General features: G+C 44.5%; 1 protein-coding gene across 1 annotated transcript in view; it reads right to left on the bottom strand.

Moving 5' to 3' along the window:
• Positions 1-25,769, bottom strand: part of Tcerg1l (transcription elongation regulator 1 like) — a 199,065-nt gene that overhangs the window by 10,293 nt on the left and 163,003 nt on the right. Inside the window, exon 10 of the mRNA XM_010621463.2 lies at positions 8,292-8,427. Coding sequence (XP_010619765.2) covers positions 8,292-8,427 — 136 coding nt within the window. The remainder of the gene's footprint in view (positions 1-8,291; positions 8,428-25,769) is intronic.

Raw genomic sequence — 25,769 nt, 5'->3', positions numbered from 1 at the left:
GGTGGCACCATTGTTAGCCAGTCTGCCACAGCGAGCATGATGCCCTTTTAATCTTTTCAAAAGAAGGCTCTTTTGTAATTTTCAGCCTTTGGATAACGAAAATGGCCAGGAATCATAAGGGACAGAGGATCAGACAGTCATGGCCAGGTCCTGCCTGGGAGAATGAATCCCCAGCCTTGGAGAGGCTGCTGGCAGGAAAAGCAGCTTAGACCCTCTCACCATTCATGCAGGGGCTTCCCACGCCCACCTGTTGTCAGTGTCTGAGGGCATCTCCACTTCCGCACACCTGTAGGGGGAAGTACTCTATCCTCTGTCTGTACCGACCCCCTCTGCTGTTCTCACAGTCAAGTCTGCGCTCCACTGGGGCACCTGACGAACAGGAGCTGCTGTGGGGCTGGGTCTTCAGGAGCTTCCACCTCAGGCACAAACCCAGTTGTTTCAGAAGCTAAGGTTTCCTGTCAAATTTGATCACCAAGCAAAATACATTTACTTTCCTATTACATCGGTGCATTAAAATGGTGACAATAAATCCAGATATCCACTGTTAGTCAAATTAGAGGAAATATTTTCTCCTGTGTGTACAAAGATCCTACAGAAGGCAGGACCTGTCACAGATGCTCATCTCTTGTTTTTAAATTTTATTTTTTGTTAAAAATTAATTTTATTGGTTCAACATAAATATACATAACAATTGCAGACTGGTGCAACCACTATGGAATTCAGTAAACAAACTCCTCAAAAAACTAGGGTTAGAGGTCCCATTTGACCCAGCTCTTACTATTCTGGGTATCTTCCTAGAAGAATTAAAAGCACCATGCCACAGTGATACATGCCTATCAATGTTTATAGTGACACAGTTTGTAATAGCAAAAGCTCGGAAACAACCCAAATGCCCATCAAATCCTAAATAGATTTTTAAAATGTGGATTTTTCTATACAATGGAGTATTATTAAGCCACAAAGAAGGATAAACTTGAGACACCTGTAGCTAAATGGATGCACCTTGAAACTATACTCTTAAGTGAAATAAAGCAGATACACATGTAAATATCCCATCTTTTCTCTGGTGTAAGAAACTGAAAGTGTAAACAGGGACCAAAATGTATAACAGACAATGTGAAAGAAGAAAAAAAAAATTTCAAAAGGAAGGGGGACCTCAAGAGGGGGAGAGGGAGAAGGAAAAAAGAAAAAGAAAAAAATGAGAAAAGAAGATGTTCATCTCCTGCAAATGCTGGCCTTTTTCTTCTCATTGAGTTTTGTTGGTACATTTTAGGTATACAGTACAGTTACATTCATCATTGGGATCTTGTACCTTTACATGACAGGACTTGGTTCTCATTTTTTACCTTTATCCCTGCCCTGCCTTCATCCCCTCCTCTTTTCCCTATTTACAAATACTTTATTTCCATTTTCTCATTTCTCATGTTTTTCCTTTTCCATTATTACCTTTCCCCTACCCTTCCCATTTCCCCTACTCCTTTATCCTTTTTCTTCCTATTTCACATTGTCAATTATATCATTAGGATCTTGTGTACTGTTATAGTTTTTCACACCAGAGAAACTGTTCTGTATTCATACATGCGTGACTTATTTATTTCACTTAGGAATATATCCTTAATATGTATCCATTTTCCCATGAATGAGTCTAATTTCTCACTCTTTATGGCTGAGTAGTACTCCATTTTATAGAAAAACCACATCTTCTTTATCCAGTTTACAACTGATGGGCAGATGGGCTGATGGGCTGTTTCCAAGTTTTAGCTATTACACACTGTGCCACTATAAACATAGGTGGTCTGCATATATCACTGTGATCTGATTCTTTTAATTCTTTTTGGAAAGATACCCAGCAGAGGGATGACTGAGTCAAGTGGAATCTCTAAACTTAGATCTTTGAGATATCCCCATATTGATTTCCATAGTGGTTGCACCAGTCTGCACTCCCACCAACAATGGAGAAGGGTTCCTTTCTCCCCACAACCCCGCCAACATTTGTTATTGGTTGATTTCTTGATAGCAGCCATTCTGAACAAATATAAAGACCTGATGCAAATGCTAGTTTTAAGAGTTCCCTTCTAACCAAAAAAAAAAAAAAAAAAAAAAAGCTGGGCATGGTGGCACATGCCTATAATCCCAGCTTTTGGGAGGCTGAGGCAGGAGGATCGCTGTGAGTTTGAGACCAGCCTGGGCTACACAGTGAGTTCCAGGTCAGTCTCAACAATGTACTGAGACCCTATCTCAAAAAGATCAAAAAACAAAAAAAAAAAAAAAAAAAAAAAAAAAAAAAAAAAAAAAGAGTTCCCTTCCAAGACTTGCTCTTTCCTTCAGCCTGTGCCCCATGGCCAAAGGTGGGGCAGGACTTAATTAAGTGCACTACACTGCTGCATTCCTAGAATCTATTAGTGTAATCAAATGAATAAGGTTCCAATATAACACTATATTAGGTTGCACTGTTTTATGTTAAGAGTACAAAAAAGAAAAACACGAGACAGGAGAGACTTCTCAAGGGATGTGTAGACTGTCCTGTCCTTGCAGCCATGGAGAGAAAGCCCCTGCATCCCTGATCACTGGTGTCTCCTTCTTCTCTCATCTTCTCCCAGTACGTATTGGGCCCACTGGCCAATGGCTGTGCCCTCTTCCCTGGCCATCTCCCATTTTCCTTCACTCTTGTTCTCTCCCTTTTGTAAACCCTGGTCTCAGGGAAGCTGACCAAAGTCTTCATGCAGGGATGTACAAGTCACTCCCCTCCTGTGTGTGGTGGGTGCGATTGGCTCTAAGGTAGAACTGAGACCACTGGGGACAGGTGGAGGTGACACTGGGTCACACTGAAAAGGGCTCACGGATTTCCATGGGGCCTGAGACCACCAACCTCTGTTTCTCTGGCCCAGGGCAACCTGGGCCCAGGCATCCTGGCCTCTCCAACTTCTCTCCCTTCCACATTTAGCCTTCAGGTTTACTGGACCCCTCTCAGCTCAGAGGCGGCACTGCACCCTACTTGATTACATTTTTGGGATTTTCTCTTTCCCCTCACCCAGATCCTCTCTGTATATCCCACCAGTCCTAAAGATGCCAATTTCATGGGGAGGGGCTTCAGATTTGAGGAGCTGGCTGGCCATGATCTGCTATTTTCCAATATCAATACCTGCACCCTATTATTCCTGCCCCTCAACTTCTGGAGCTTGGATGAGGGACAGAAACTTTCTCCTTCACACTTTTACTCTTACAGAGTGATTGTGTCTTCTCTTTCTGGAGTTGCTGATGATTAAAGGTGATGAAGGCCAAACCCCTGTCTCATCCATGAAAGTGAGGCCACGGTCACTATCTTAGATCTTCTGCAATAGGGGCTTGGGCACAGATGTGCTTCTGGGAAGCAATTTCAGGTAGGACTAAAAACTGTCCCATAGAAGGGACAAGAGCCAGCAAAGGCACACAGACAATCAGATGAACACTGGACTTCAAGGCAGACTCAAGCAGTACATGCCTAGACTTGCCAGAGATTTGACTTCTTAAGGAGACGGAAGGGGGTCCTACCTATTGACTTCAATCCTTCCTTGGGCAAGGGCTCCCCTAGGGATTAGAGGTGAGAGTGGTCCATATTTAGAAAGTTCTGGGAGCCTAGGTGAGCCCCGCTGAACTGCAGGTGAATGCAGAGCTGAGCCTAGGAGTCATGGGGTGGAGCCAACATGCTGCCAGAGCAGCCAACATGCTGCCAGAGCATGCCAGCATTCTCTTCGCACAGGGACCCACCCACATCTGTCCTCACTCCAGGAACTTAGCAATTAGCAATCTCAACATTTTCCTCGGTTTTAATAAATACATTCATTTTATACTGTTATTCCATAATATGCTCAGCTGACCTCACTTGCCTTTGAGGGTTATTTTCATATTCAGATCATTTATATTCTCTAGTAGAAGTTAGAATAATCAGGCCACAATTCCCAAGGACAGCTCCATGATTAGAACTTGATTCAGATGCTCCTAGGGAGGTAGCCATAGTCACATCTGAACGGTTCCACATCCAGGAAGTATAGAAGTAAAAAGGCACAGAGGAAACCCAAGTCAAAGGACAAGTACAGTGCAATTTTTAAAATACTAAGTAGTAAATATTTAAACATTTTACAATTCAGTGCTGGTACAGTGTTCTGGCAAAACAAATTTTCAAAGATTCTCAAACATTGTTGGTGAGAATAAACAAGCAATTTTTTTAAAGAACAGTTTGACTAGGGGGTCAAAATTTTTTTTTTTGTAAAAACAAATCCAATATACATGTAAGTTTACATATCAATATCAAGCCCAGCTTAGGCAACTTAGTGACTTAGCAAAACCTTGTCTCAAAAAATGGGGAGGTGGCATTCAGAATGTAGCTCAATATGAAGGTTCAAATCTCAGTATTACAATCATTTTTTTAAATGTTAAACTTTTAAAATTAAAAAATAAAACAGCAATTTTAGGAAATATACTGAACAAATTAAAATACAGGATTTTTAAAATAACAATGGGTGGAATATTATATCCCCATCTAACTGTTTTCCAAGAATTCATGCTACTTCTAAAATTACTTAAGAAGGCAGCACAGACATTTATAAATTAGGTTTCTCTTTGTGAAACTGACTGGTAATTACCAATTGCTTCAACTGTGTTCACTGCAATTTAATACTGTCTCTACCTTAAGATAAAAATTGATTTTTAAATATCCTGATTTTGCTTTACTCTATTTTATTTTGTGATGCTAGGGATGAGAACTACAGCCTTGTGGATACAAGGTAAGCACTGTACCACTGAACTATACCCTCAGCCCCTGAAAATCTAATTTTAAAAAGAGAAGACTGGAAGGAAATGTACTTGTTAGTGATAACAATTACCTCTTAGAGTAGGATTTGAGGTTTTTTTTTGTAATATAATTTTTAATTGACTAATTTGTTAACAAATAATAATTGTGTATCTTTGTGTTTTACAAACTTTTGGTGATAAGCACAGGCTACGTTATATCATCTTCTCACTTCATTAGCAATATATGATGTGCCCTGAGACTTGGAAGAAGTGCCACAGGGACAGTCAAACTAGGGACAGGAGATGTTGAAGGTGCCCAGAACCCAGGACTTCTATGCATGACCACCTCACCTAGGAAGACGAAGAATCCCTCCTTCAGCACCTGCCTAAGTCTGGGACAAGGTGGGTACCCATGACTGGAAGCAAGGCTGCCCTTTCTTCTGCTTAAACAAGGTGCCCTTTGCCTAGTTAGCTGTGGACCCATGATAAAAAGGAGTCTGGCTCTTCTGCACCAGGTTCCCACTGGTAATCTGGAAGGTAGAGGCCACTGCAGCCAGGTTGGCATGAACCAGGGCTTGTGCATTCCTTCCTCATTATGGCACAGACACCAGCCCAAGCCATAGGGGCTCTCATGGATCTGGCCAAGGGGTTTACCCAGTTCCTCGAGGCTAACTCCCACTTCTTGGAAGCTGGACAGAGGTCACTCACACAAGGACCCTGAAACAACACAGGGGCAGTGCCTCAGTCCCTCAGTTCAAGTTTACTGTTCTGGAATGGAGATTTTCCTCCTGGCCCATAGGTGAGCATTATCTACTTCTAAAAGACACTTTGCAAAAGAAAATGTCCCAGTAAAATATCTCTGATGGACTTATCTAAACAGGCAGGATAAAATTATAATTTGCTATAATATTAAATTTACTTCTTTACAGACTGAAGTTTTAAAAGAAAGATCTATTGTGATTTGTACTACTAAAAAATGGGGGGAAATGCAACACAGAAATGCCTCTTGAGCTATAACTTACCTACTATACAAGAACATAGTCATAGCCCCCTTCCCAATCCATAATCCCCATGAAACAGCTCAAATTCTGCCCTTTGTAAGGTGTTAGAAGTTCCCAAGTTGTGGCTTCATCACTCCCTAAGTACAAGAATCTCTGAACTGAAGTACTGAAAAAATGCAGCACAAAATCTTATTAATCACTCAGTCCATGAAAGAGTGACCTTTTGATACTTCATTCTTTAAGCAACTAGAAGTCTTATGGGTTCAGCCATCAAATTCTTATGAGCATGAGCAACTGATGAAATCTGCTGGCATATTTTATAAAGTCCAAAAGTCATAAATGGTGGCATTGCTTTATGACATAGGTAGTAAATTTAGATCGATCTTTTCTGTTCATGAGCTGAATGTGGGCTCCTGAAAGCCCCATTAGATAGGTGCCGGCTGCCCCTAGCTCACTCAGGGTAAACACAGCTCTGTGGCTGCTGTTTCACAGCCTCTGTCATTCTTGCTGATTTTCATATAAGAATCTGAAAGACTGAAATGAATCACCCAAACCCAATGAGTCAAGAATGCCCTGCAAATGTCACAGTAAAATCTCTCAAGCAAGGCCATTTAGATAAATCCAAGAGCTCATAAAAACATAGCCAGACAGCCTCTCTTCCTGGAAAGCAGTGCTCACCCCATTGTAGGTTAGTGTAAAACTGTGATGGTAAACGGTGCTCTCTGGTTTCCAAAATAAAGAGATAGAAAAGTTAGATAATAGGAGTAAATGTAAAGTTCATCCCATCTCATGGAAGATAAACCACAGGGACTGGATTGCTGGATTAATACAGAAACTCAGAAATGTATACACACACACACACACACACACACACACACACACACACACAAACACGGTGGACCATTCAGTCCACAATCAGAGAACAGGACCCAAAGCTCTACAGAGAGGGTGTTGTGCTCCATTCCTATGATGAGCCACCAACTCTGACCTATGGCTGTGAACAGGTGTGCAGCACAGGGGAAGCAAACAACCACCCTTCCAGAACATCAGTCTTTCTGGAAAATGACCCATCCTCACAGCCTCTACAGCTCCTCTGAAGCCACTCCTGGGCCCAGGCCAAGGATACACGAGAAAAATGCCAGCCCCACCCCGACCCACCCTCTACAGGACACCCAGGAAATACCAGGAAAATCCACATCCTGTGCACCAGGCCCCAGCTGCCCCTGAGATTCCCCACACTCTAGTACCATGGCTTGGCAAGGGAACTGGCAAGCTGGCAGAGACAGGAGACACCAGGGATGTCATACTGCAGCCCAGGAGGGCATCCCAGAGCAGAAGCCCCACTGCAGATCTGTGTGACAGAGTGGCCGCCTCAGCTCCTTTCCCAGACCTGACGTAGCTATTTGAGGTCACTTCTATCCAGTCACCTTTGGCCCAATGAGGGCCGTCCTCTAAGTCATAAAGCCAAGAGCTATATTTTCTTTGGAGTGGATGGCTACAGAAAAAGATGTACACACACAAATTCATGGTGCAAATGAAGAGAGGTCTCCCCGGTGGGAGGGTGAGATAAATCCCTTTCTACTAGAATCCTGAAGAGCTAGCGTTGCCCCAGTTCTTCCTTTCCCCAAGGTCAACACCAGCCCTGTTCCTGGGGGGAGTGTGAATCCACAGCAGCTCTTCCCTGGCTCTCTTCCCACTGCCCATGTCCAGCGCTGAGCAGCACCTGCTGTAGGAGGGGCTGGGAAACAGCCTGGGAGTCCTTGTAGACTGCAGAGGGAATTTGATATTGAACGCACAAAGCCATTAGAGTGTTCATTATAATTATCTTCACATAGAGGTTCCATTACTACCTTCTGTGTTCAGCTTCATTTCGCGAAGAAATCCAACCGGGCTACAATATTGTATCTGGCTAATTTTATACCCAAAAGCCAAAGCCAGAAATAAAAGTCATTGGCACGAGATTCAAATATAACCTCCTCTGCTTATTCAAATGAGATCCACAATCAGTTACAATGAAGATACCCTAATTTAACACAAAAATAGTTGCACAAATCCAAAGATGCAGTAGTCTGCAGTGCAGTGGTGGTGACCCTGTGCCATGCGTGCCACAGCGGGCTTTTGTATCACTGAAAGTGCCAAAAGATTAGCATCACTGCCCTACTGCGTGAGGTATTCCTGGGGGGATTTGCTAACGTTTGAATACTGTGGCCTGACCTGGCTGCAGCACAGATCTCCCTCACACAGGAGGGTGCCTCCTTATGCCGTCCAGGTGACCTGTTCGGGGACCACTCCGCCTTCCTCTCAGAGCTTCTCACTTAGAAGCAGAAACAGCTGCTCAGGAAAGGTGCCCGTACACCTTATAAACCTTCCTTTTCTCCCTTGAGACAAGAAACAGGGATTCCTTCAGGTTGGTTTGCCTTTCTGGCTTCAAATCACTTAGTACCCGAATGTTACTCAGCCTGACCACAGACTCAGCAAGACATGAGTGTCCACCTGTTATGGGCCATCTGGGTTTCTTACCCCTCTCTCCAGAAGCATGTCTCGGAAATGGGTTGCACGCTCCTCCAGGGGCAGGAGAATCTTGGGGGGTGGTGTCCGTGCACCTTTGTCCTCTCTCTCAGCTTCCCCCAGGCAGGGACTCTCATAGCCTTCCATCCTTTAGGGGAGTAAGAAGCAGAGAGTTAAACACACCCAGAGACCCAAATGGCTTTTACCTTTAAGAATCCTCTCAGAGATAACTTCAAGAAAAAAGAATCTGGGAAAAAAAATTTAATAGAGCCAGATGCAGCTGGCAGAGCAAGGCTGGAGATTTTCTTCACCCTTGGGCTACAAACCACTTTGATGCATTTGGGGCCAGCTGGGGAGACGGAAGCCATGGCAAATGAACAATGGGCACCTGCTTAAGAAGCTGGAGAGCACATGTGGGCAGAATCCAGAGGAGGCCAGCCAGGGTACTTCTGAGCAGGACCCTTACCTCAGGTCCCTGCATTGCCTGTGGATGGTAGCTGAGGTTCCCTTATCACTGCATAGTTGTGGTCATCAAAGGAGTGAAGGGAAGGGGGACCTTTTTACTAAGTACTTATTGCTTCCCTACACTACTGGATAAATGTGTGGAAGGCAGCAACCTGGTAGAGAAAGCATTCCACAGAGACTGAACTCAAAGGGAAGAGTTAGTGACAGAGAGGGATGCTGGGACCTCTCCTGGCACAGAGACCACGGACAACAGGAAACCCTGGGGCCCTGAAGAAGTCTGCACCCCCCAGCTAACCGCTGGGAGGAAATGATTGCCCAAATGCAGACACTTTAATTCTTTATCTTGCTTCTCCACCTCCCTGGCCTGGCCTGACCTCAGAAGTAGCATCTAAGTGTTCCCTGTGCCTGTAGGTGAAGCCTGCTCTTGCTCTGTCCTACAGATGTGGCTTACAGTGGCCTTGAGCACAGCTTCCCTTTGTCCACTCTGACCTCTCTGGCTCTGTCCCGGCACTTGTCCGTAGCAATGACTGTTTCCAGTGGCAGGTGTGATGGGTGGAGATTCTCTGACAAATTATGGTACCTGGCCACCTCTCTGAGGCACCCTTGTCTCTGCTGCATTTAGGACAAGTGGACTCAGGGATTGTGAAGAGAGGCCATCAGGGAGAAAGGCAACTCAGTGCCTCCTGCACACTGGATGGACCCTAAGGAAGCAGGCTTTTAAGAAGCCGGAGGCTCCTCTGCTCATGCTGCAAAGACTGGGCTTCTTGACTTTAGGCTATTGATAAATTTTCACTCCTGGACAAAACTGCTCAGCTCCCTAAACTTTCTAGTGAGCTTTCATATTCATCTTTGCACTGTATGATTTGAGCAAGAACTCTGCTAAATTTGTTTAGACAAAAATCCCCATCCCTTTCATACCTGATACCCTAGATTTCTGATCAGCCTCTTCCTCCTGCAACCCCAGTAGGATATCTGACTACCCTGGCTTGTCCTCAGCTTAGCCAGAATCCCCTCCACTCTGACTTTTCTTGTTGGAAATTTCTTACATATAATCCACACCCTGCTCCTTAGCTTTAATTTTCTACTTGTCCCAACTGTATTTAGAATTGGACACAGTTCTGTACCAGTATCATTTTTCCTCTGCTGCATTAGTCTTGACTATGATGTTTTAACATTTTAATACTGTCCAGCTGTGGGCTTTTTTTTTCCAGTATAGTGTCCTGAGTGGGAGTCATTTTGCCCCGGGGAACATTTGGCCACATCCAGTTTCAGCTGCAGCTGTTGTCACAGCTGGGGAGTGCTACTGGCCTCTAGGAGTAGAGACCAGGGGTGAGGTTAAACAGAATGGCCCCTACTTCAGGAGATTCTGCAGCCCAAGTGGGCATCCCCCGGGAGGTGCTGGCACCAAGGGAAGCCCACACTGTTTTGTCTGGGAGAACAGGAAGGGAGATCAAGAGCAAAAGGGATATTCGGGCATTTTGCTGCCAGAACCAAACCGATCCAGGCCTTTCTACACCTGCCAAGCACACAGCATTTTGTCACTGTCTGCCCCAGGAATTACAGAAGTAAATCAGTTACCACTTTTAGCTGGGGATGAGCCGGTGGTCTGTCTCACAAGAGGTTTTCACGGTGTTATAATGTGGATTTATCCAAACTCACACAAAAAGAAAGCAAACAGGTTGCTCAGCCCATTAGAGAACTGTATTTATAAACTGACTATTTTGGGAGAACTTACATTCTTCTACTCTTATGGGAAATTTTGCAAAGAGAAAATTACCAGTGGATTTGCAATTGTGTTATATTCTAAAAGGGATAATTAAGATTTCTTTGTAATAAATTTCCATTAGTTAAAAATAGAAGTGTGCAAACAAGGCTTGTATTGTTATAACTTGAAATAAGAATAACAGGAACATTGTGAGCGCACTGACAATCACATATTATTGCTTATTCAAGAAAATATTTTGTTCAGAATCACTGGGTGCCATCCAGAGGGCTTGGCTATCAGCTCATTTAGAACTGGTCCAAAGCAAACACAACCTGCTGAATATACTGTGACATTCTTGGGGATGAATGATTTTTGTACTGTGTTACAGAAACCTCAGTAAATTGATGCACTGCTTCAATACATGTTCTGGGCCCAATGTACAGGTTGAAAGGGGCTGGCTGGTCTTTTCCAACCTTTCACTGTGGCAAGTGTTGCCCAAATACTGGCACCGTTGCTCTGCCTTTCCTCTGCTGGATAGCACGCTCGTTGCCTTCTGTTCCTTCATTTTTGTGTGTAGATAGTGTAATTATCAGCCTTTTTCTCCCAGTTCTGCCACAACTGGACACATCTGCCACACGACAGATCACCTTACACTTAGACACGCTTCATTCTTACCACACAGCAAAACTGTGGCTGGAAAGTCTGCCCAGCAAAGAAACTGCAACCATGAACCAGTCACCTGCGACAGACTGGAGAACAGAAAGTAGTTTTTTATTACCTGGTTTCTCCACAAGTCTGAGGCATTTACCTATTCCCTCAAGGACAAGAACCACACGTATGATCTCTATCCCCCATGTGGGAAGAAGCACAGACTTCGGAACTGAAAGGATTAAGGTTCCAACCTCTGCAGTGCGAATCCACTGGAGTCTGTGTGCCTAGGTCCTCTAAGTGAGAGGATGGCAGTGCCTAACTCACAGGGCTGTCCAGGGTTCAGTGAGGGAGTCCACATCATCCCCACAGAGCCGCCCACCTCCCTTCCTATCCAGCCTCCCTCTGTGCAGAGTGTGCACTGGGGATGTTTGGCCACCCCCGGGGTCCCCCCGGGGTCCCCGGGGAATGAACTGAATACCAGGGGAAGCTCATCAACTACAGATGAACCCGGAGCCAGAGTTGAAGTCTCCAGCAAGCAGGGATCAGTGTAAGGACTCTAGGGGTGGCCCTGTGATTGGTCTTTGCATTAGAATTATCAGTCCAAGAGTCTTTGCAGAAACAGAATGCATTCTGGTTGACCACTACCTAGAGGTGAAGCCACAAAAGGAAAAAAACAAAACAAAACAAACAAACAAATAAAAAACCAATCAAGGCTGGCTGGCTCCCGGTTGGCCATGGTGCCACCAGTTTCTCTTGTGGAGAGAAAAACTGCCATCAGAGGATCTCGCTCTAGAGAAGTCCACCGAGAATGTGTCGGGCTTCAAGTGCAGGCTAAACTTTGGAAGCTCTCTGGACCTAATTTGCAGGAGGGTATACGGTTAAGGCAATATGATCTTAGAATGCCTCACAGCATGACAACTTTACAATGTAAATATAATCCTGTTAATTCTGTCTTGTTGAAATATTTAAATATCTTGACCCCACCATCACCTAATCAGCTTCCTAACTTTGTAGTTCCTATAAATTTGACCAACAGGCCTGTGTCTTCATCCAACTTGATCATAAAAATGTTTGGCAGGAAATGCCAAAGACAAATGCCTCCAGCAGGTCCCAACAGCCATACCCTGCAGGCAGACAGCCACACTCATCCGTGTTGTAACAGGCAACAGGGCCAGAGGTGCAGTTTGTACATAGCCAGCAGCCTCTGTGGCCCTTGGTGTCTCCCTGTCTTAGTCTGCAGGTGCCATGACACTTTCAGCCCCACCCACCACCCCATGTGGGGTGAGGAGAGGGGCTGTGAATAGAATTCAGATTCATGGCCAGTGATGTAATCAATTATGCCTCTGTAATGAAAACCCAATAGAACTCCTGAAGGATGAAGTTTAGGAGCATCCTGGCAAGGGATCACTGTAGTTCTAGGAGAATAACACACTCCTACTCCTTTGGACCCTTCCTGACCTCACCCTTCTCTTCCACTAAACAGTTTCCTTTATAATAAAACTGGAACCATAAACACAGCACTTTCAGTGAATTCTGTGCGGGCACTCCAGCAAATTATCAAGCCTAAGGGAAGGTCGACTGTGGGAGCTCCCAAACTTAGAGCCACATGAAGCACACAGATATTCAAACAGCCTGGTGCTGTAGTTTGAATGTTCCCACCAAGCTCATGTGGTAGTTTAAGTAATTAAAAGGTAGAAGCAAGCGGGGGCTTCTGGGAGGTATTTAGGGTTAGATGATGTTAGGAGGGAGGGGCCATCATGATTGCATTATAGCGGCTTGAAAAGGAGAGACAAAGTCAGGGAGTTTGCTGTCTCACCATGAGGTGATTTGTGCCACATCAGGACTTTGCAGAGTCACCACTAAGAAGGTCTCCTTAGATGTGGCCTCTGAACCATTTAGCTTCAGACCATGAGCGGAATAAACCTCTATTTATTATAAATCATTCAGTTTGTGGTACGCAGCTACAGCAACACAAAGGGGATTAAGATACCCGGAGACCCCTCTGCAGCTGGTCTGCTGAGAAGGCAGTCTCACTGGGAAGGAGGCCTCGACCTGAAGGGTCTGCCTATCTTGGCGCCCTGAGTGTCAGAACTGGACAGATTGTAAGATATCCAGAAGCGTCAGAGAAGAGTTGTGAGGACACATGTCCAGTGAGTTCTGGTCATCTGTATTCAGCAGACATTCCTGGAGGCCCTGTTGTATGGCTTCCCTTGATGGTTTCCCTGAAGTTTCATGTTCATACACTGCAGACCCTCCCACCCCACACAGCTGTGGGCAGACTCACCAAGGATCACTGCCTGGAAGCAAGCAGCAAGGGGCACAGGGGCCCCTTCTTGCGCACCATCTGCTAGTGTCTCCAACAGACCCTGCTTCAGATGCTGAGCTGGAAGACCCTCCCTGCTGAGGCTCCATTACAGAGGGAAGACCAAGAGTAAATCCCAAGCAATTGATGAGGAAATGGATAGTATATTCAGAGATGCCACACATTTAGGAAGTTTAAAAAGCAAAAGCAAAGAAACATAGAGGAACAGAGAGTCTAGGCCACCTGCAGTAGGCAGGACATCCATGAGTACATGCTGGAGAGAGGTCCCTGTGGGTCTTGAGAGAACATCCTGGGCCCAGAGCTTCACTATGCAAAGGCTCTAAGGGAGGAGCATCGAGAATGTCCCAGAGACAGCTGCAAGGCCTCAGAGGCGATGAGTCACAGAGGGTAGATCAGTGAGGGGCTGGGTCCCTCTGGTCTCCTTGACCATGGGAGGGATGTAACCTTTTACTCCATCTGATGTGGGACGCCCAAGGGCTGGAAGAAAAGTGAGGAAACCTGGTAGCCATCTATCCTGAGCTCTGATTCCTCACAAGACTTCTCTGTCTGTGCAGCCAGGTGACCCTGAGGTGAGACAGCTCTCAGTATTCGGTTCTCACTATTTCTGGGCACCCTGCTTGAGCCAGCCTGGGCACATAGCTATTTACTGTGGAGACTCCTCAGAGACAAGGCTGCCTGCATGTCCTCAAACAATTCCTGAGTGATAATTTCTTTGACATATTTTTGAAATCATCCTTTATCCCTGGTAAGTCATAACCTGATAGCGGCTGCCTGGAGGGGAGGAGAGCACTACACATAGTGCAGGTGCTGGCAGACTGCGCACCCTGGGTGGAAGCCTCCAGGGGATCCAATAAGACAATCTGCTGTCATTACATCCTAAAGCCAAAGCACTGTCTCTTTGACCTACAATTGTATAAAGTCAGTGCCCATTTGCACAGGATGCCTGGCCCCTGATCAGTGTTTGGCCACCTGCTTTGTGCTTTGAGTTTCAATGTAACAAAATGGTTGTGCTTTAGCAGTCCTGAGGGAGCTATTTTAGGGGTCTTTTATCAGACCCTAAGCTGTAGAAGGCCATCTAAGATATATTAGTGTCTTACTCACTCATTTCTCCCTCCTCTTCTCCCTTATTTCAATATAGGGGCTTTTGGAAGACCCAATTCAATCATGAATTGTCTATTTTAATTGGGCAAGAAAGCTGGGCATTTTCAGAATTGTCCCAGGTCATTTACATGGTCAACATGAGAGCAGTGAGCTGGAAATCAGGAGTCTCAGGTTAAATGGGGCAAAGTGGAGGATGGGACAATTCCAACCTCCTAGAGGAAGCATTGTCACCTTCCACAACCCCAGAAATAACCACCAAGCCTCAAGAGGTTTCTGAGAAACATTCACCTTTGGCCTTTGTACAACCTGTTTCTCCATGCCTGTCTGCAGGCTCCTTGGTGTCCTCCTCCAGTGTCCTCTGTCACAGGGCTAGGGGAGCCAGATCTGTAACCACTTGCCTGTGTCTTCAAAGGACACAGCTTGGTAAGAGAATAGCAGGCTTCTTCACGTTCTCTTTTTTCGACCAGCCTGGTCTGAATGCCTCTTGCCCTCATCCTCTGTTCTTACTCTCCTGGAGCATCTCTCTCTGCCTTTGACCCAAGGGATTTTTTTCCCCATGTTCTTCCTGTCTCATGTCTATTCGAAAGTCTTGACTCAGCTTTTGGCTAGTCAACCGGCTGCTTCCCAAAGAGGTGCCCACTGGTGCCCAACAAGCAGTGAATAAATGCTTATCGGATGGAGTTTGTTTCTTAAAGCTTCCTTGGAGACACATTAAAGGCGAATGTGCTCCAGGTCCCACTGTCTAAAGAAAACAAAGGCCATAGACCTCAGCCTTGTTGCAGTGCAAAGGCTCCCGTAATTGCTGCCCATCCCCATTTCAGTTTTTGTATGGGCACTGCAGACAGATGATGGCAGAATTTTTCCAGCATGCAATTCTTGCCACATTGTGTAATTTTCTGGATGTGTGATCACTGAGTGGCCCTTATTGACTGCTCTATGCCATGGACCAGTTGAGACCAAGAGCTTAGGAATAAAGCAAGACTGGAAACCCCAACTGGTCCCAGAAGAGCTGTAAGACATGGATGAGTATTAACTCTCCAAGCCCCACCTCTTCAACTCCCAGATGGCAGCAACAATATGAAGAAGAGATCTACATTGTAGTAGGAGTGAGAAAGAGGCAGAATGCAGGGCACCAAGCAAAACTTTGATTCCACACTTATAATAGACCCTGGCCCTTCCCACGGAGGTGCTGGGTGTTCCCATTTCATTGACATCTCTCTCCACTGTTTTCATCTATGTTGAAATAATAATAGTACCTCACACATGGGATTTGTTTGCCAGAATTAAATGAAATAAAGGCATCTGACATTTGCGTAAAGCTCTCTGTGTAGCATCCTCTAAACTGATATAATGCATTTTAATCTATTCAGGACAATAGTAGATATGTAAATAATACTGATGACTGTGGTGCTGAGGGGGTACTGACTGTGAGAGCGGCTGTGTGATGACGGTGATGGTGGCGATGATGACGGTGACGGTGGATGATGACGGTGAACGATGATGACGGTGGTGTTTATGATCACAGCAATGTTAATGTTATTCTAATAATGCTGAGGATGATGGTGATAATGACGATAATTATGATTCTTCACTTGTCCTGAAGGCTTCTGAACATCTATGCCAGCCTAGGCTAGCTCCAGGCCTCTGTTCATCTGGGGGATATCTCATCTTTTATTTGATTTAATGGCCAGAGAGAATTGTTCTGTCTTTCAGCAAAGAGGGTTAGAAATTTATCATCAAAATATCACCAGCCTGTAACTCCAGTGTCAGACACAATATAAAATTCCGCAGGAATCAAAGTTTCTGTGAATCTTTTTGCCATGGGGCCTCAGACATCCTATCGTGCAGTTGTAATAAATGATCTTCAGATGAGATACACTTTGAAAGATCTGTATTCTCTGGATTTTAGCCTCAGCACTGTGCAGTAGAAAGGTGTGATTCTAGCAGCTGTAAAGCGGGTTGGCACATCAATTAGGGTTTCCAGGTTTCTGGGCAGGACAAAAGCACAGGAGCATTAGCTCTGCCCAAGCAGGACTACAAAGGTGGAGAGTCAAAGCCAATGATGACAAAAAGACAGAGGCCTCCCCAGGATAGATTGTGGCCATGGGTAAAACCCTGGCTTTGTGGGCTTGCTGCAACCTTGAGCAGGAATTAGGTAAGAGTCCAGTGAGCTTAGTGGAAAGACAGGAAGACCTGCTCCCCTGGCTGTACTCAGAGGCAAGACTTTTCCAGTGTAGAATGTAAAGACCTGGTTAAACAAGAACTCAGAATCTACCTGGAAGAGAGGACTGGACTGACTGGTACATTAAAGTGCCTTTTTCCTCACCTCAACCTCTCTGCTTGTCTGCCCTTCTTGACTACTGACTGCCCAACAACCCCTACCTCCTTTTGCCCTGCTTTCCTTACTACTTTTAGTTCTGCCCTGAGGCAAGCTTCGGCTCCCTGATATGGGTAGTTTTTCCTGGCTCTCATGACATTTTCCTAGGATGGTCTTCAGGGTTCACTAAATCTCTTCACAGCTCTACCCATGACTACTTCATGGCTGGAAAGTGCCCTGTGTCCTCAGTGGGACACCATTTATCAGTCCTTTTCTGCATTTTCTGTCCACATAGTTGGGAAAACCAATCCTGTGCTAGGAACAGTGCTAGGGAGGGGGACAGAATGAAAAGCAATCAGACTATGGGAGTTCTGAACCTTCCACTGTGCTGGTGGCCCAGATGTCAAAGGTCTGTGAAGGACTGTGTTGCTCAGAGAGCATCCCTGCCTCTAGGGGCCATAGTTCCTTGGGTGGTGAAGCACCATTGGAAGGTGTTTAACCGCTCATGCAGGTGGTCTCTTTTGGCCTGGGGCACCTTTCCAGTGAACATGTGCTCAGACTCTCTGAGTCACCAGAAACAGGTCAGCTTTGCTGTTGATGAAACAGTGGGCACTGGCTAAAGCACCTGCTTTACAAGATGGCTCTGCCAGGTTATCATGCTCATTCTGCAGTGCTGAAGAATTAATTCCCCAGAAATGATGAGGTCTTTCAGCTCCCCACTGGGACATATTTATATACCTATAACACCTGTAGCTGCTCACATGGGAACTAGAGACACTGGATCCAGGGTGCTAACACCTAACACCCCTTCCCAACCACCACCCACCCACCGACAGCACAGCACGCCAAGCCACCTACCAAGAGCATTTCTGGGAACACCCAGTCCTCGGTGGGTGAGAAGGGTGGATGGGGAGCTAGAGTTGCCTCAGGCTTCAGCATGTGGGACTAGGCTGATTAATCACTTTAAATAAACAAACTAAAAATAACGATAAAAACCTACTTGTGCCTCTATCCGTTGCCTCCAGATGTTCCTTTGGGAACCACTAGAGAATAGAAATCAGCCCAGCCATATCCATCTCAGGACATAGGACTCAAAAGAATTCTAAGACTCAAAACCCGACTCCCTAGTGCTAAATGAAGCAAAGACAGAGGGGAAGTATTTTAATCTCTCCAAATACACACACAAAAGCAGACAAAGCTGTACGAATAACAGAAGAAAAAGCCCTCAGACAACATCTTCACCAACTAAGGGGTGAAGGAGGTATCCTCAGAAATTTAAACTCTGCCAGACCATGGACCCCAACAGCTCTCAGTATTAGCAGGTGTCTAAAGAGGTGGAGTAAGCGAGGTCCATCCTAAGGGCAGCAAGCCTGCAAATCCCACTGTGGAGGAAGTCACTATAGCAGAGGTATCTGTTCTCTCCCAATCCCCAGCCTTGGTCATACAGCAAGCAGCTCATGGGAGTCCTGGATGAAGCAGGGGGAACCTTTTATGATCCAAACTGTGCAGGACTCCAGAGACCCCACGAAGGATGAAGGGAGTTGATGACCCCACGAATGCTTCCTTCTGACATAAAACCTTGCCCTCAGGAGCAATTGGGGTGACCCTAGAGAATGAAGGGAAGATACAGACAAAAGGCTCTGCAGCAAAGAGGACGGAGCTCCAAAACACAGCACCCCATCACTCCTGACTCTGAAGGGAGAGGCAGAGCCATCATTTCGGAGCACTCTCCCAGATTCCTCCCTCATCACCGTCGCACTGAAACATGGATAACCAGAAATGATCACTGTGTGATCCCATGCACAAATGTTATGGGAATAATGAGAATTATGAACAAGATAATGTGCCCACCAAACACAGAGGTGAGAAGAGAAGACATGCCGAAGAATCTGATGGAACTTTTAATGAATGTGTAGGTGAACTAAGTTTTGTTGTTTTGTTTTTTGTTTTTTTTTTTAAGAAACCAATACATGCCATAAAATGGAGGCATGTATCAGAATTAAAAGGGAAGGAAAAAAGTATATTGGACAAAATAAAGATTCAGAAAATGTTTGAGAAAATCCAGGAAATCCAATAAAATTGAAATCCCATGAAATAGAACAAACAGTAAAATAATCACTAAAGAAAAATTTCCTTATATTAAAAAAAATGATGCCTGGTGTGGTGGCGCACACCTGTAATCCCAGCACTCAGGAGGCTGAGGCAGGAGGATTGCTGTGAGTTCGCGATCAGCCTGGGCTACATAGTGAGCTCCAGGTCAGTCTCAACTACATAGTGAGACCTTGTCTCAAAAACAAACAAACAAAAAACGATGTCCTCTACATTTTGGTAAGGTACACCTTATATCTGTGATAATTAATCAATGATCACTAAGAATGACAGACTCATTTGTCTTTCAAAAGACAAAGATAATAATTAAATCAGATTTAAACATAACAGCTATATTTAAATGCAAGAGTTTATAATGAATTGGTCAGCACTGCAGGATGCTAGAAATCCAATGTATTGCTTTGAAAATCCATACTGAAGGGAAGGAACGGAGCACTTATCATGTGTTTGCTCTTCAAACTAGGCTTCAAGGGAGCAAAGTAGTTTATGAGCAAAAGTTTCTCTTTATAAAAGTAGTCAAAATAACGAATGCAAGTATGACAGAATTGAGGCACTAGCATTTAGCAACCCCGAAGGGAATAATGGATAGAAGCCAATCACCTGCCGGTATCACGAGAAGACAGACGACCAGATGTTCTATGCTTCCTGATGGAAGGCATTCAACACTACTGTGAAGCAGTCCTTCCAAAACAGAAGGAAAACCTGAATCTGACCTAGATATGGCTGCAAATTAACCAAACATGGAGGAAGAACATGTTAAGTGCATCCAAACTGTGGGAAACTCTATGTATGCTGTAAAGAAACTCATTTCTTTAAGATCAAATGAAGAAAAAAAATCAGTGAAATGGTAGGGAAGAAACATAAAAGAAGAGATTTAGCAAAAATATGAACAGACTACAGAGAAAATAAAAGGAAATTTTAACAATGACAGGGGGGTATTTGATAATATTACTGAGCTACTGTTTTGTTTTTTTTTACCATGCTTATACATTTAAAATCTTTATATTTTAATTATGTTATATATTTACAAAAAAATTTAACACGACATCTGGATTTACTTTGAAACACTGTTAAAGGCACATGGCCTCGAGATAAACCATGAGGTGGTTGGTGAAGTTAGGAAATGGGTAACTGAAGGTTAAGTGTATTGTTCCTTTTTATATTGAACCTTTCTAAAGTAAAAAGTTTAAAAATTAGGTACAGTGGCAGCTACTCAGTCACAGTGGTACATACCTTGCAATCCTAGCTATTCCCGGGGCTGAGGTGAGGAGATGGAAATTCGAGGCCAGTCTGGGCTACTTAGAGAGACCTTGTCTTAAAATAATAAGTTTCTTGAAAGGCTGGGGATGTAATCTGGTGATAGAGACAGCCTGAGTTCAGTCCCTACCACCACCACCACCACCTCAAAAACAAAACAAGGACAGAGTTAGCCCATAGTTGGATGTCTTTACTTGTCTTTATCATTGTGTCAGACTTTTTCCAGCAAAGTGTTAGCTAGGTATAGGATTTGCCTTCTTCCTTCCATCACCTCAAGACACATTTACTTTGACAGAAACTACTTCTGCGCTACTGGAGGTTTGGAGCGCACCTTACCAGCTTGCTTTGTTCCAGCCTCCTCTTTTTGGCTGCCCCCCACCCCGGCAGGGAACCTCTTACTCTGGCTCCTCCTCTTCAGCACAAGCACCCTGCTTCCCTGCTACCATCCAGTCCCCTGGAACCATCTCTACCTGCGTTGTTCAAACTGAACAGTCTCCGTAATAGAAGTATCAGGACGCACTGAATTAGCCCAGAATTTATCATAAATAAGTGAAAATGCACCGTCTTTGTAGGAGACAAGAGGAAATGATTTCACATTGTAACAGGGCTTCTGAGGGGTTATGGACCGAACACGATTATACAATTGTTAATAACAAGTATTGTGAAAGGGGAAGGGGAAAGGAGACGGAAGGGGAAGGGCAAAAGAGAAATAAATAAATAAGAGTAAAGGAAAAAAGTGAAACAAAATCTTTATGAATCAGAAGGGGGGAGGGGCTGAAGTAAGGACAAGGGAATGGGGAAAAAAATAAGAACCAAGATACATCACGTAGGGCCGGGGTTTTAGCTTGGCGGTTTTACTGCCTGTCTTAAAAGTTCAGGGACCTGAATTCGATCCCCGCTACCCCCTCCCCCAAAAAAGATACATCATGTAAAGGTACAAATTCCCAACAATGAATGTCATCACACTGTATATCTAAAATGTACCAATAAACATGAAAAAAAAAATGACAAGTATTATGGAGAAAGTGGTGAAGTCTGGATGACATGTCTGCCTTGCTTGGCACTGTCTCTCTGTACTCTAGCAGTGGCAGGCATAGATACCCTGGCAGAACACAGACACACAATAAATACGAGCTAACTTTATTCCAGGAAGAAACTGCTGAAGACAGAAGTCCTTCTGGACAGGAATCAAACTAGTAGAGCATTCCAGTGAAACTAGATGTGCAGGCTACACTTAGCTCACTTCACACATCCCCAGGCACATCTGCACGAATAAACTGGTGGCTTAAGAAAATGTATTTCAACTTCAAAAAGCTGCAGTGATTTCAGAAATCACAGCTTTCAGCTGGGCCACCATTTCCAGGTTTCTGATGTTCTATCACTCTTTCCTGGGGGACTGTGAAAATAGTGGCAGAGATTGCTCTCAGGGCGGTCAGCCACCCCAGGCTCATGCTGCTCCGTGGGATGGAAGGTGTTACGAGGTTAAGAAGTTTCCCAGATCCTATTTAAAAGAGAGAGCTCTCAAGTCCAAAGATCAAAGCAGACTTGGAAATTATAGCTGTCTTCTACAATTAAAGACCATTTTCAGAGAGGTTTATTTCCTCAGAAATTCGGGGAATGTCCTGATTGCAGAAGGAAGCTCTTCAGAAATGCTGGGGTGGGATAAAAACCTCTGTCTTCACCAGGCCTGTTGTTAGCCTCTGGGGGAATCTAGGTCTCATCTTGGTGGCAAAAGAAGGGGACAGGTGAAGTCACAAACTCTGATGATGAACCTTTTAGAGCTTTCAACATACAAACTGCCAGCTGTGGCAGGTGTGCTGTAGGTTCATCACTGCTGATCTAGCAACTTCCCTCCATCTACCTTCTAGGCAATGTTTCCCCTTGTCTAAAAAGCCTGCCAAACATTGCTCATCATTTAAGACTCAACAGAAGCAATACCTCCTTGGTTATCTGGTAACCTTGTGCTCTTACGGGACCCCCACTCCCTACCCAACTGCTCTAGCTTGGGACTCAACATGAATGGGGCAGGAAAACAAGACTCAGTGCCCCTTGACCCAAAAGCCCTCTGTATCCAAGAGTGTGAAGTAAAACAGAAAAGTGATTGACTATTGTAACCTCAGTCACACTGACTCCTCGACTCGTCCACCCAAAGACCTAAGGAAAGGCCAGAATCCCACAGACAAGCCTGGATTGGTTAGTATATTCCAGCCCCATGCTTCAGTAGGTAGAGGGTCTCTGTGGCAGCAGGGATGGGGCCGTAGCTCAGGTATGGTTTACTGTAGGCCAAGGAGCACTGGCACAGTGAGACTGCCAGGGACAAATCCAAGAAACAGGGTGGTTGGGGTGGGGACAGTATGACAAACAGACATAGGGCAGGAGATATAACACTGGCACCGCAACTATCCGGCACCAGGGTGCACTGAGCCATGGAGAGAAGGGGCACACCCACAGGTGTACATTGCAGCATCACAGACTGTGAGCCCTTGGAGCACTGAGAAGGGTAGCACAGCACCATGAGCTCATGGCCAGAGATCATCTGTCACATGGCTAACATTCCCTTGCTCCTGGTGACAGTTCCTGGAAACATGGAATGGCATCTGTGCCACTGTGCCCATGACCTTCAGGTCTGCACATACTCGGTGGTGACAAACAAGTGTGCAATGCCTGAAACATGGAATGGGGGAAGACTGAATTCATACAATCTGAGAGTGGCCGTTTATTTATTTATTATTTATACAATTTGCCTGCCCTACCAAACCATGGAAGCAGAGAGCCTTTTGCACAATTAGTTGGCAGAAGGTAGGAAGATCACATTGTCGCAGTAATTTCTATATTACCAGCACAAGATGGGGAATTGGAAATGCCCATGCTCATACCTACCAGGGCTGTACATGCTGGGCACCAAACTCAGCATCTGATGAGTGAGTGGACAGGAACCTCTGGGATGGAAAAGAAACACAGCCTCTCCCCGCTTTCCATTTGGGAGTGACTTGTTGCTGCTGTATAGCAATGGACAAAGTTGTGCCTACATGTAGGGGGCTGTGTCACAGAGGTAGGAAGCCCCTAGGCTCCCTAGCAAGTAAACACTAGGCACTGGGCCACATACATGGCTTGCATGAACAGATTTATGTAAGAAGGGTCTGCCTTCTTGATCTAAGGTCAGATCAGGCCTATCATGAACATCATGTTTTATCTCAGAGTTCTGGAGCCAGATGCCAGCCAGGCCAGTCCCCAGGATGCCTGCCACCCCTCCCACACTGTGAGAAGATCATGACAACAGCAAAGGCCAAGTGCTCACAGCATAATGGAGTCAAGTGAGGTTAAAGGCAGGCCAGACGAGTCTAAAGGAGAATCCATTAAGAAAACTCAGAGGTCAAGTGCTCCAGACCTGATTCTAGATTGGTCTCCTCCCAGTCAGATTTCATATTCCTCTCCCTTTGAGAGAAAAGTTTCATAGGAACTGGCAGAGACCACCTTCTGCACCCATAGCAGCAAGAAAACAGCTCTTAGTGTACCCAGGTGCACTAAAGGCTGTGATGCATGGATGTCAGGATTAATGCTGATATTTGGTCTCCCCCTTCAGCATAAGTTTGCTAGATCTTTTTTCCAAATAAAATAAATGTTAGGGAATATCTGAGTTTGAGACTAGAAACACAAATTGTAATCCAACGAAAAATCGCTGCTTCTGCACCCAGTCTTCTCAAAGACAAACATCAATGAAGGGTCCTATGTAAAATGCCCCAATGACGTGTGGCACACATTCCTTACTGTTTATAAGATCACTGGTTTCTACACATAACCAACTTATCACTTAAGACCATAGATTATATCCAAAGAGGAACCAAAAATGTAAGTGTTCTGCATGTATGTCAAAGACTACAAAGACCTAATATACTCTTTGTCTTCTGAAGACCCAGAGAATTATACAAGATTCCAGTGTGACACTGGAACACACATAACTCTGTAGTTATCCAAAGATAAATTAAATATGTAATTTTCTAGCACTCTTAATTGCCTCCACTTATTTTATAGCATTAAAGCATTTTCAAATATTCATATTTCTCGCCTAATTTTTTTTTGAATTCTAGAAATCGCTGCTATGGGAATGAGGGGCTTGCTTCACACTTGGTAAGAACAGAGGCACAGTGTGCTCATCCTCCTTCCTGCCTCGCATGCTCACTGACTGTTGTTCACCTCTGTGCTAGGCAACAACAGCTTTCTGGCAGTTCAGGAAGTATCTCTTTCTTTCTCCTCCCATAATTGACTCTATCCATATATGGGCTTGACTTGGGGTCAGTTTTGCAGGTGTTGCCTGCAAAAGCTTCGGATTTGGCCTTGCATTACACAAATCAAAAGTTACCATTAATTTCTTGTGTCTGACTTTTAGATGGTGTGTGCTTTTGCTCTCAGTAAGGACCACTTTGCCCTTTGTTGAGCCAAGGTGAAGTGCAGAACCTCAGACGGATAGGTCACAGCCACACAACTCCATGGAAGGCATCTCAAGGTTATGGGTGGGCATAAAGGCAGGGACTCCTTATGGAAACTCTCCTCAGGGTGGCCTGAAAATTCTTAAACCTTAGCGCCTTCCATACTTTGGGCATCCTGTGGTCACCTCAGTTTGCTAAGAGTACAGAAATGCAGGCACATTTGAAACAAGATAAATGACCATGAAGCTCTTGGATCTTCAGCCAAAGCTGAATATGACCCCCAAACAGCACCCTATTTAATGTTCCTATAATGGTAGAAGGTCCTCTTGATCGTTCATATCCAAAGCCATCAACTGCTATCTCCAAAGTTTACAAGCCACCATAATAAACAATATTCCAAGCCAAGAGATTTTTTTCTTGTCTCTAGTACAAGAAATCTATACCAAATGTCAGGGAAACATAAATATGTTTGCAAAGCCATTGGGCCAATGATAATTGAAAACACAATAACGCAGTTTCACTCTCTGATGCTATGAAAAGCCATTAGTTTAGCAGAAATTCCCTGGTTTATTCCAGGTAAAACCTGGTTTCTCAAGAGGGGGCTATTAGCCATACATATTCATAGAAACCCTTTTTCTAAAGTGTTGACTTTAGAAAGTGTGGATGCTTTCATTCTGACTTTTAAACCAAATGATGTATTTCTGCTGAATCCCTAAAATTATTCAATTATTTGAATAAATCCCAAGTACTTAACGTAGACAGCACATTCAAAAAAGCAGGTCTGAACAATACAAAGGCCTGCATGTCAGAAACGGGCAGAACATCCAGGCACTTCACAGAAAGGGGACAAGCAACAATTCATCAATTTTCTGCTCGCGGGGAAGATGGATGATCTTGCATCATGAACATATTCCACTAAATAGTAAATAACAAGCTTTCTGAAATGGCACTCACCAGGTAGTTTAAAATACTTTAGTAATTTGAAAGCTTGTCATTGTGACATATTTCTCCTCCAAGGGAATTTTAGGAAAAGTATCATTAGGCATAAAGTATTTGCAAAATCAATCAAAATGTGCATCAATTGTGCCACAGCTCCTAAGAAATGTAATGATTAGCATTCCAGAACCTGCTTTGT

Source organism: Fukomys damarensis, unplaced genomic scaffold (assembly GCF_012274545.1).
Source record: "Fukomys damarensis isolate Sample0158 unplaced genomic scaffold, DMR_v1.0_HiC HiC_scaffold_8, whole genome shotgun sequence".
NCBI lineage: Eukaryota > Metazoa > Chordata > Mammalia > Rodentia > Bathyergidae > Fukomys > Fukomys damarensis.
The sequence above is the reverse complement of the archived record's forward strand: the minus strand, read 5'-3'. Positions and strand labels throughout refer to the sequence as shown.